This window comes from Sebastes umbrosus, chromosome 10 (assembly GCF_015220745.1).
Source record: "Sebastes umbrosus isolate fSebUmb1 chromosome 10, fSebUmb1.pri, whole genome shotgun sequence".
Taxonomy (NCBI): domain Eukaryota; kingdom Metazoa; phylum Chordata; class Actinopteri; order Perciformes; family Sebastidae; genus Sebastes; species Sebastes umbrosus.
In genome coordinates, this window is record NC_051278.1 from 2562941 (window position 1) to 2575203 (window position 12263).

General features: G+C 40.1%; 1 protein-coding gene across 3 annotated transcripts; it reads right to left on the minus strand.

Moving 5' to 3' along the window:
- Positions 1–58: 58 nt before the first annotated feature.
- Positions 59–9707, minus strand: LOC119495793 (follistatin-related protein 1-like). 3 transcript variants are annotated; one of them, XM_037782587.1, is made up of 11 exons: positions 7444–8010; positions 7129–7203; positions 4597–4686; positions 3857–3986; positions 2567–2596; positions 2349–2476; positions 2101–2219; positions 1547–1659; positions 1245–1355; positions 988–1085; positions 59–523 (listed from the first exon to the last, which is right to left on the minus strand). In XM_037782587.1, the coding sequence occupies exons 1-11, from the start codon at positions 7468–7470 to the stop codon at positions 515–517; spliced, it is 930 nt and encodes a 309-aa protein (XP_037638515.1). In that variant the 5' UTR covers positions 7471–8010; the 3' UTR covers positions 59–514. The 3 variants fall into 3 exon arrangements, with proteins under 3 accessions (XP_037638515.1, XP_037638514.1, XP_037638513.1); XM_037782586.1 differs by adding an exon at positions 8911–9707 and having other exon boundaries at positions 175–1085; positions 7444–7518; XM_037782585.1 differs by having other exon boundaries at positions 175–1085.
- Positions 9708–12263: the final 2556 nt, after the last annotated feature.

The following is a 12263-nucleotide window of genomic DNA, read 5'->3' on the forward strand; positions in this document are numbered from 1 at the left end:
CAGGATTTGACAATTAATTTGTTACACATAAAGTTTTTATTAGAGCAACAGTTGTATAAAAAAAATCTACATTAATTTCACAATCCAAATACACAAAATATAATATCTCATTAACAATGAAACAATGAACCCTGAATTAACGTCCTGATTGTTTTATCAGCCTCTAAAATCTAATTTTGGCTGCCTCAATCAATAATCAGTATATTTGGAATTTTCTTTGCTGATTTGTGGTGACTTCAATTTTAAATATTTTCTCTTAAATAATGAACAAAATCAACATTTAGCCAATTTAAACTACCTTTACATAGAAAACAGAGTTGAAAGAATCTTTGTAAATCAACTTCTCCTGCGGTAAATGATCAATAAAAAAAAACATGTGGTTAAAGTATAAAAACATTCTCTGTATATACCAGCTTGAAGAAGATTGATACTAAAAATAAAATCTGTATTGGGTTTGAGATGTTCGTCTTATCTGGAGCTCAGCTGCTGATTGGCTGCTACAGATGCAGTGACCTCAGGTCTCCTGTTGGAACAGGTACAAGGGGCGTTCACTTATTAATCCATTAATAGCGATTAATCGCAAATTAATGGCACATTTTTTATCTGTTGAAAATGTACCTTAGAGGGAGATTAGTCAAGTATTTATCACCCAAATATGCTGCTTTATGCAAATGTGTGTATATATTTATTATTGGAAAACAATTGGTAGTGTATTTATCAATTTATTTACCAAAGTTGTGCTAATATATGTTCTTAAATATTCTTCTTTGTGGTGCATTCAAGGACATTGTTATTATTCTGTTCAAATGTAATAATGCTTTTATGTTAAATTATGTTGCAGTCTATTTAATTACACTACGTTCTGCTGTTTGCATGAAGAAATAAATTGTGTATAACGTCTTGAAAATAAACAGTAAAGTACGGAGAATACTTTCCTCTGAGCAATGAGTAATTTTATTACATTTAAAGAGAGTAATGTCTGTCCACCTGTAAAGCATTGAGTTCAGCTACTCTCCTGCTCCACTCCTCTTCTGTCATTTCTTCTTCTGCTCCTTCCTGAACATCCTCCTCTATCTGATGCTCTCCTGAAACACAGACGATCATATTACAAAGATTAAAACAAACACCAGCTGATGGAGAAGGAAACGCCTATAATCCCCAAACAAAGGGGGAACCTAGCAGACTAATCTATCCAAACTATTATTATTACATTACATGTGTTTACATGTGTGTGTCCTCCTCACCGTTGCAGGTCAGAGCGGTGCAGACCCAGTTCCCACAGGCACACACACACTTGTTACAATCCATCCGAGTTTCAGCTCCGTCCTCGAACACTTCGTCCTCCAGAGCGCACTCTTCATGCACACACACGAGAAAAACACAACTATTAAACTGCAGCTTCGACATTATCTGGACAAAGTGTGTCTCTTAGTTAGTGAGATTCAGACTGGGTTTCTGTTTGTGTATTATTGGCATTTTACAAAACATAATCTGGTCCTGGAAACAAGAAATACATATGATATGTACAGTATGTGTGTGTTATTACTTCTCTCATATGGGTGGTAGGTTGGCGTCAGACAGTTGATGAACTCCTTTAAACTCAGCTTCCAGTCTGCGTTTTCATCCGACAGCTCAATCAAAGCATCGACACACAGAGACCTGAGAGACAGACCGAGAGGAAGCGACGTTAATGGAGGATTGTTTACAGAAAATCATATTAAAAACTAATCAAATTTGCTGTTCAGTTGTTGATAAGTGACTATATTTATTTTTTGAAGCAGAAAAGAAGGACCATAGTTTCAGCACCAGTACCAGAAGAAACTGCTGTAAGGACACAAAATATATTTTGACGCAAAAGAGCAAAGCCAATATTGTGCACGTGAAGCTGAAAGGGTTCATAAAAACATACAACAAACATGCAGTATCAAGTCACAGTATAATATTTCAAACAACATACATGCAAACATTAAAAACACATAAAACACACAGTATCAAAACTAAATGTTCATAACTGTGTTGGTGTCATAAAAACGTATTTCCTATTGTATAAAAAGGAAATTATGCTTTATTTATATATATATATATATATATAACATGTACCTGAGCAGCATGTTAGTCTCCAGAGTGTTAGAGTACGTGAGGTTGAGGGCCGTCTCGTTGTGTTTCAGGAAGTTCAGGAACTCGTTGGAGTCGAGCTCTGAATCCCCGTTATCGTACGTCTGTAACACACAAACACACCGTTAGATTTTAAATATCTCATCAGCTCGTCATTTCTCATGTTGTCCAGTTATAGTCCGAACCTTTAAAAACAGAAATAATTATTGTGTATTTTAGTGAAAAGTTGTGACCTTGAAGTACGTCTGCAGGTGATTGCCTGAGGTCACGTTGGAGGTCACGTTGTTAGATTGAACCTCCTCCTGAATCCACTGGATCACTCTCTCTCTCAGCCAATCACGATCAGACAGGAAACACACGACTACACACACAAAAATAAAATCATTAATGCAAGTTCTCTTAAGGCAGATTTAACATTTCTTTATAATTCTGTAATAAGATGCAGACTTACTGGGGCTCACATCTGTGTTTGTTGGTTTCTCTGCAAATAAAAACACACAAACGACTGTCACAACTCATATACAGCTTTACCTGTCTGCAGGTGTGTGTATGATATACTTAAAGGGCAGATTTAGGTTACCAAAGTAAGCTAATCAATAAGGTTATGAATAATGTGAATGCTAGCACTAGCTGAGTCAACGTTTGGAAATGACTGAAAGGGTTAGTTGGGATTGTTTTAAGAGGGGTTGTACGTATACTCCTGTGTTCTGAGAGGTAAAATTACTGTTTTAGTGAATGGAGTCTGGTGGCTTTGAAATGAGCGATATAACAGCTTCAGTTCTCAGAAAGGGCTGTCTGACGGCGAGGTAAAGCAGCTGTGGACGGGAGCAGCAGAACAACGTATTTTAGCCACCTAAAAAAATCAATATCAGTTTAAGTGTACGCTATATTTAGAATATTTTCACCGCTTCACCTCGCCTTCAGACGGCCCTTTCTGACGAGTAACTGAAGCCGTTAACTCGCTGTCTTCAAAGCCACCAGACTCCATTCACAAAAACAGTAATTTTACCTCTCAGAACAGAGGAGTTACTGGTCTACCGCTGCGGTTAGTTTGTCTGCGCTATTGTGTGACTTTCAGTTCAGTTTTTTATTTGTGCATGTAATAAAATAAAACAAAAGAGAAGAGACATACAATAACATAAATAAATACACAGGTTGGTTGAAAAAAAAATCTGAGGGCTTGTACAAAAAAAACGTGCAAACATTAACATTAAATTATTATAATTTACAAACAGATTTAAATATTTTTTAAATATTTAAAAGAAAGAAAAGAATATTATTTCTAAACAAGAAAATACTAGAGATAAAAAAAAAATGGAAGGAAACTCCCAGATTATTTTGTGTGACTTTCTGATCTGAACTAACGTGGCGTCCACGGCAGTACGTTGCTTAGCTTCCTGCTGTTAATCCTGTCTGCTTCGCCAAACTGGGAGCACGGCGACCGCCATCTAAGTTACCGTATGTAACGTTAACACTGACTATAAGGATGTATATATACTGTACATGTAGCAGCGTCATCATGCAGAAACCTACGTAAGGTCACGTGGGGAAAGACTCTAAAACAGACGCACTTTGACCAAAATGAGGATGTTCAGATTTGAATACATGTGAAACACCACTGGGAAGATACAGGATGATATAATGAAATAATGGATCCGCCTTTTAAAGTGTGTGTGTTTGTGTTTGTGTTTGTGTTTGTGTTTGTGTTTGTGTTTGTGTTTGTGTTTGTGTTTGTACGGACCCAGACAGTGTCCTCTGTGCTCCACATGTATCTTGGTCTGGGTGCTGCAGGCGTCTCTGTGCAGCTCACAGTGATTCCTGTAGGATCTGTCGTTGCTGCCACACACCCAGTGCTCCTTCACATCACACTGCTGCAGAGGAAGAGGAGGGTCAACACAACAACACATCGATGCAGATACAGTCTCTGCTGAAACAGTGGTCAACAGCTACTTGTACTTTAGTGTTTTCTTCTACTCCACTACATCTCAGAGGGAAATATTGTAGTTTTTACTCCACTACATTTATGTGATAGATTTAGTTACAAGTTACTTTACAGATTAGATGTCTGTACACAAAACACGTGAAAGTCGCGAGACAAAACAAACATTGTGAAGGCGTCACTTTGGATCATTGTGACAGAATTTATCACTATTTTCTGAATTTTCTGCAGTCAATTAATGGAGAAAATAATCATCCATAATTAAAATAATCATAGTTAATAGTTAAAAAGTAGCTCCAGCTCCACCAACTACAACAGTAATATCCTGCTTTTATATTAATGCATGAGTAATAATAATCTAATGATAGAATATATAATAGTAGAAGAGTCACAGGGGACATTTCTATACATTTAATACTTTAAGTACATTTTCCTGAAGGACATTTACATGTAACAGAATATTTATACAGTGTGGTATTAGTATTTTTACTGAAGTAAAGTATCTGAATATTCCTCCACCAGCAGTATTCAACAGTTTTTACCTGTAAACAGCGACACACTGGTTCTCCTCTGTCGGTCGATACGCACTCTCGACCTGCACCGCAGGAAGTCCTGGCACACACCGACTGATCCTGACACACACACACACACACGCACACACACACACACAGAGAGACACACACACACACACACACACACACACACAGATATATCACATGATCATGGTATTTCTCTTTTATATAGTAAACAATGAAACAAAGTGAGAAGTGTGCGTTTCAGACTCCAGATGGTGACCTTTAACCTCCCACTGAGAGAGACCCACACTGCTTTGAATGACAATGACTCTCACACACACACACACACACACACACACACACACAAACACTTATTATTATTGAGGCAGCTGGACAACAGAGCAACTCTTTTTTTTTTTCTTCAAAAGCTTGATCTTATTTTTTCTTCAAACCTCTCTGAAACAGATTTAACAAAAAAAATGAACATTATAACCTTCATGTCGGATTTATTGCAGGTCTGTTGTATTAGACTTTATTCTGATTGGTCAATCACAGCGTTCTACGGTCTGTTATTTCTTTACAGCAGACCTGTATATGCTATGTATAACAGGCCGTTGCTATGTATAGCAGACCGTTGCTATTTATAACAGACCGTTGCTATGGCCAACAGACTGTTGCTATGTATAACAGATCGTTGCTATGTATAACAGACCGTTGCTACGTATAACAGGCCGTTGCTATGTATAACAGACCGTTGCTATGTATAACAGACCGTTGCTATGGCCGCAGTTCTAATGTCGGACTCTGGAGGACCGTTTTTGTGTCAAATTATTGATTTCTTCAGTAAGTAGCCGTGTAATAAGCGGGATAATGTACAGCTAGCGGGTCATTGTTGTGAAATAAACCCCTTCAGGGCGATGCAACAGTGATCGGCTCGCTGTATATTATCCCCTACGTAATATATAATAGACTAGGTGTACCTAATAAACTGCCAGCGGACACACTTTAACACACTTTAGATTAGAAACATAGATTATCCTAAACAGATGCTCACATTCCTGTGTACTTACAGGTCAGCAAACCCGACACACACACACACACATGCATGTTTGTACTTGTGAGGACCCTCGGTGACATTTATCATCATAACTACATGTCTGACTCTGACGACTACTTCAACCTAAAACTATTTATAATCTGAAGCTAAACGGCCCAGAGAAGAAGAAATTATAATTTTGTAAAACGTCTTAACCCCCAGGGACTAAAACTCAACACAAAGATGATACAAGAACGAGCACAAGAGAAACATCTGCTGCCTCCAGCTGACATCTGCTGCTCTGCTAACCTGCTGTTAGAGCAACCAGCTGACTGCAGCAGAACACACTTTAGTGGTGTGTTGGTGTAATTATAAGTTCCTGTCTGACCTGTGAAACTGTTTCTCCTCCTCGTTTTTAATCTTTTGTCCTCTCAGTGTGTCTCTCTTTCCTCTCGTCCTCCCTCACTCTCACTTTTCATCCCCCATTCATCCTTATAACTCTCTCTACTTATGCTTCCCATTTTCCCTTCATCACTTCTCCATCTATTCTTTCTGTTGCCGTTTTTATGTTTATTTTTTTGCCCTTTCTCTCTATTTACTCTTTCTCATCAGTCAGCATTTTGTCGCGCTCCAATGGCGCGTTGACGCATCAACCAATCATATGTTTTTGTTTCACCCTGTTCCATCTAAAAGAAATGCCGTTAGACAGTTCCCAGTGCTGTTTAACAACGTAATACACCAACGGGTGCTCGAGCAACTCTTCAACGGTGACTCAGCGTCAATGTAACTGGCCACGCTGGCCGTTTAGTTGCTTTTGTTGCTTGTAGTTTGAACGTAGCCACAGTATAAACAAAATACCATTACTGTCGTTTCTGCTTTGATTTTGCATTTTGTGACTCAAAGGTGATAAAACAGCTGCAGAGGAAACAACGGAGTGTGTTTAAACCTGAATTACAGCTGTAGGGGCTGAGATTAGAGATTAGAGATGAGCTGCTGACAGCCATAATCACACACATACCTGAGGACCTGCTCACCTCCTTTCAAAAACAGTTTTCAATCGTGCAGCCCGTCGACCTAAAGACTCGCTGCAGGCGATGTTACACATTTATCTCTTTTTCCTCAGAGGTCAGAGGTCAGATGTCAACATCCGTCTTTTCTACAGTGACAACTTGTGATGGATTTATTTCAATCTTTGATGAAAAGAAAATTGGAAATGTCATCACTGGAATTATGTTTTAACCCTGATTCCGGACTCATCAGAGCTCCTGAAACACTCCGGTGTTTTCAGACTTTCTCACGGCTTGCTTTATTATCTGCATTTAATCTTTGTTTGTATTTAATAGAGCCCTCCTGTTTTCATGTTTAGCTGCTCAGAGATACAAGAGGATATATAAGGAAGCTCTTTATCAACCTGCTCAGCTGTACTGGAATGTAAACACAATGCAGTGAATATTTTAATGCTCGTATTGATGGTCATGATTAGTTAAATTAAACATTAACACACAGTGTTGTACTGAGTTTACCTTGGCCAGAGGAGAGGAGGAGACGGGAGGAGAGGAAAGGAGCAGCTGCAGCAGGAGCACCGAGACGGTCAACATCTGGAGAGGAGAGGAGACAAGAGGAGAGGAGACGAGAGCAGAGGAGAGGAAAGGGGAGAGGAGATGTTAGATTTATTAGTTAAATCATCATTAATTAATTAATCATCTATCTAATATAAGGCAAATATTTACAATTTTAACAATAGGTACTACTCATTTTACTCACTACTACTACTTTTGTTACCATGAATACTACTACTACTACTAATAATAATAATAATAATAATAAAGCAGCCGTACCGTGGCAGTTAATCTATCAGTCAGCATTAAGACGAACCAGTCAGGATCCAGTATCTCTCCTCAGTGTTTGATCAGCTGTCAAAAGTAATCATTAACCCAATCAATCAATCAATCAATCAATCAATTAATCAATCAGGTGGTGAAATCATATCCAAATATCCAAATTATGTCAGAATGGATCCATTTAGATGAAGAGTTTATATCCAGCCAACGATCAGAGAAGCCGTCTGCTTGGATCTGAAACAACGTCTGAGTTACAACAAGAGGAGGAGGAGGAAGAGGAGGAGGAGGAGGAAGAGGAGAAGGAGGAAGAGGAGGGATGCTGGGGGAGAAAGGAGACCAGCTGTCCAGAGTCACACACCAAACCCCCCCTCCACTCTGACACACTCTGGAGCTCTGCTTTATGAAGAAGTTAAAGACACGCGACCAGCTGACATGTTCAGACAGCGTTACAACCGAGGGGAGAGAGGAGGTGAAGGTCTTTGATGTCATATTTACTTTTAAATACCACAATGCCATTATCCAATTTAGGAAAGAGGAGAGGAAAGAGGAGAGGAGAGGAGAGGAGAGGAGGGAAGAGGAGGGGTGAAGAGAGGAGAGGAAAGAGGAGAGGAGAAGAGAGGAGAGGAGAGGAAAGAGGAGAGGAAAGAGGAGAGGAGAGGAGAGGAGACGAAAGAGGAGAGGAGGAGAGGAGACGAAAGAGGAGAGGAGAGGAGAGGAGAGGAGAGGAGAGGAGAGGAAATAGGAGAGGAAAGAGGAGACGAAAGAGGAGAGGAGAGGAGGGGAGACGAAAGAGGAGAGGAGAGGAGAGGAGAGGAGAGGAGAGGAGACGAAAGAGAGGAGAGGAGAGGAGAGGAGAGGAGAGGAGAGGAGAGGAGAGGAGAGGAAATAGGAGAGGAAAGAGGAGACGAAAGAGGAGAGGAGAGGAGGGGAGACGAAAGAGGAGAGGAGAGGAGAGGAGAGGAGACGAAAGAGAGGAGAGGAGAGAGGAGAGGAGAGGAGAGGAGACGAAAGAGAGGAGAGGAGAGAGGAGAGGAGAGGAGAGGAGGGGAGAGGAATATATATAAATATATATATTGTTGTATTCAGGCGTTTAGGAGCATCATATTTTTTTGGCTGCCATACCACTGGAAAAGAGACACTTGTAATCATTCAATTGTTAAAGTATAAATGTGATTTAAACCCTCTAACAGCTCTGTTGTAGTGTCGCCCTGTAACCAGCAGAGGACGGAGTCACCATGTTTATTCCCATCAAAACTTTCTCTCTCTTAACACACATGCAGTTAAAGGGTTGATTAATACGGCCTGGCCTCAGGTTCATCTTTCGATAAATTAAATTGGCATTTATTTGATTAAACATAACCACAATATAAACACAGTTTTGAAAGTCTTTGACACAAGGCTCCTTCTACGAGATTAGGTAGTAACGCAGTAACGGCTGCCTTATTTTACAGATGTTATCCTCACACATCGTCCTTTAATGACTCTCTTTGTCCTCTCTCTGTGTGTCGTTTCTCAGTTTGTCGAGTCAAGTTCAACCTCAGAGCGTTTTTTCCTCACTTTTGCTCTCTGGTGTGACAGTCAGCTGTGTGTCAGACGATGAGGTTCAGATAAACCCACCCGTCTGGTGTGCGCTCTGACACCAATGGTGCGCTTCCTAAAAATAGATCAGAGAGGTCAGCCAGAGTGTGTGCACGTCTTCTGCTTTGTATGTGTGTGGGGGGGGCTCTTTTAAGGGAAGGTATGTTATGAGCTTAATGCAAGATGATAACAGAGGTGTGATGCATGCAAAGACACACTGAAATGTGTCCACACACACACTTAGTTGAGGTGTGAGAGCAGTAGAGGAGATGATGACAAGAACTTAAAGTCTGCTCACACTCTCTTTGTGTCTCCACATCGTTGAATCTCTCCAGTTCAACGAGTTTCAGAACACAAGACATGATCCATTATTGTCGTCGTATCGAGTGAAATAAAACACACACATACGCATAAACTGCTGCAACGTATCCTCAACGGTTCATATGATATCTTACGTAAAGATATTCCTCATTTTTTTGTGCATTTTCCAAAGAATTTAGGTCTGTCTTCACAGGAAACAACTTAGTTAGGTTTAGGAAAAGATGGTGCTTTGGGCTGAAATATCTACGGAAGTTACGTAACTTAAGAACGGATGTTACGTGAGAAATAAATCAACTTTGACTTCTGGTTTCACATGGGAGTGAAAGTCTGGTGTTGTTTCTCCTCCCCTCCTCCCTACGCGGAGTTTGTCACTCTTTATACTTCCTGGTACACACATTGATTTCGTGGGATATATATGAATTATAGTGCATTGCTTTTAGTCGGTATAGCTACGAATGGTGTATGAGAACAGCCTGAGTGCTGCAACATCATTTAAAAATATATATATCATTTTTATTACCAATTATTGTTTTACCATTCTTCTATAAAGCTAGGGGTGGTAATCTCACTATCTCCAAAAGTCACTAAATCTTGCAAAAAGAAGTAGTCCGTTGCTTCAGGCCTCCCTCCCAAAACACTCCCCCACTATTATTAATATGAACATAAACATATCATAATGAACGTGAACGGCGAACATGGCTATTGTTAGTACTCACAGCTGTTAAACTAGCAGCTTGTGGAAAACTCTGAGCACCCTAGAGGGCACCTTATCATGTTTTATCTACCATGTGGGCATCCAAGAGGGCACTTTTACTTTGTTTCTTTCGAATGCAGCAAAAGTCCACCAGTGAGGAGGAGTATTTATTTAAAATTATTACACAGCGTTGTTGAATGCTCGACACACGTAAAAGGCACCAGGGGTTTGCGGCAATGTCTGCAACCCACCCAACCCGTCTTGAAACACGGACCAAGGAGTCTAACGCACTCGCGAGTCAGAGGGTGCAAGACAAACCCTGTGGCGCAATGAAAGTGAGGGCGGCGCGCGCCGGCTGAGGTGGGATCTCGGCCCCGCGGGGTTGGGCGCACCACCGGCCCGTCTCGCCCGCACCGTCAGGGAGGTGGTGCGTGAGCGGGTGCGATAGGACCCAAAAGATGGTGACGAGGTGTTAATGTCACGCTGCTGTAAAGTGGTATCGGTGCTGTTGTGTCGGAGCCGTTTTGCGAGTACGAGTACGAGTACATGAGCACAGTATCGGACCCGATACCCGATACTGGTATCTGTATCGGTGCATCCCTATTTATTACTGATAAACTGTCATCCATTATTGCAGGTTTGAATTCTAAATGAGTCACATATTCTAAATTCTGCATGTTCAACCTGAGTGTATGACAAATAACAAGAAAATTAAAGTCAACACATTTGTTGGATCATATTTCTTCCAATTTCACCTCCAGATGCTAAATAGTTTCACACAGAGTTTCATTGTGACGGTTTTATGAGTTTGGCACAAGCTCCTTTCACCGGAAGCTGTTTGGAACAAGATGAAGTCTTTTTTAAAATCAATCCTGTGGTGTCACGCACTTCGTGATGAGCATTAACTGCTGTTTAAAAGTCCCGCTTTGTTAAAAAAAAGTCATGGGTTGCAAGAAGTGACTTTTTTTTAATTAAAATTAAAAATGATATAAATCTTTCTAAGATTTTTTCCCGGTGTTTTTTGGTGTCCTCAATTAACCCAGAGGAGGATCACTGTGTTCACTTTCATTAAATGTGTTAGATTGTTATTATGAGTTTCATGAAAACCTGCTGAAGTGGAACTGAACCAGCAGTTCGTTAGTTCAGTGTTTGACACAAATTCCTTACATCTGAAAGAAACTAAAGTTATTTATGTATTGTGTCACATGTTGTAACCACAGATTCACATGAATTGAGAGGAACTCTGCTCTTCACTACAACACACTCATAAACACACACATAAACACACACTGATATTGGCCCTGAGGAAACCAGAGCGCATTTGACACTATCACAAGTTCTCTGGAAAGAATGCAAAGCCTCCTCAGATTCTCCATGCTGATAAAAGAAGAAGCCTAGAGCATCTTAATACCTCATAATCAGTAACCCCTCCGTCATCTTGCAGTTATGAATGGTCGGAACTTCACTGCACAGTAACAGTATTATATATTCACTAATACTTTGTTAAATAACTTTCTTTATTTTTAGGAAATAATAGAACTTTAAGTTCTAGTTTAACTGAACTGAACTTGAATTATAGTGACATGAATTGAAGCAATAAAACCCTGCTTCTGCAGGTGCTCTGACCAACCAGCAGGAGGAAACAATCCCTCACTGGCTTCCCACATTATAACTGATGACTGTGTTTGTTGGAATCACATGTGGCCTACTGCAGAACATACTGCATACTGCGTTCCTCAGTAATATGCAATATGAAACAGTAAAAGCGATGTATTAAGCAGTATGCTAGGTCAGGCTTTAGCCTTTAAACCAGCTCTTAAAGCACTGGACAAAAAAAAACAACTTGTACCACTATTGCAATATTATTGAAAAATACAACTTTAATTTTTTTTGTTTATGACCAGTTTTTGTTTACTTTATAAGATACTACAGGTTTAAACTATTTATTCCAACAGCTCATAGGGAAGTGAGACAAACAGGATCATCAACGAGGGGAGACTATAGGTAAATATAAAACATTCATCCACAACATTTACTCAAACTGCTTTTTCAGTTCCAGCAACAAAACAGTGGACTGATCTCCCTCCAGATGTTAGAGTCATGTTAAAAAGGGCCGTGTTGTCTCAACAGGAATCTCCTTCCCTCGCCTCTCTGCTGCTCTGTAGCCGGCTGGCGAGTGAGCTATTGTGGAGCTTTTCAACTCCAGAAAGGCAGATAATCACAG

Bases quoted from the DNA above. Each gene is read 5' to 3' on its own strand.
- LOC119495793 (XM_037782586.1), bottom strand. From the start codon at position 7,470: ATGCTGACTGATAGATTAACTGCCACG. The intron at 2,597-3,856 runs GTCCGTACAAAC...TTTTATTTGCAG, and splicing joins GCACAGAGGACACTGTCTGG to AGAAACCAACAAACACAGAT. The intron at 2,477-2,566 runs GTAAGTCTGCAT...TTGTGTGTGTAG, and splicing joins AAACACAGATGTGAGCCCCA to TCGTGTGTTTCCTGTCTGAT.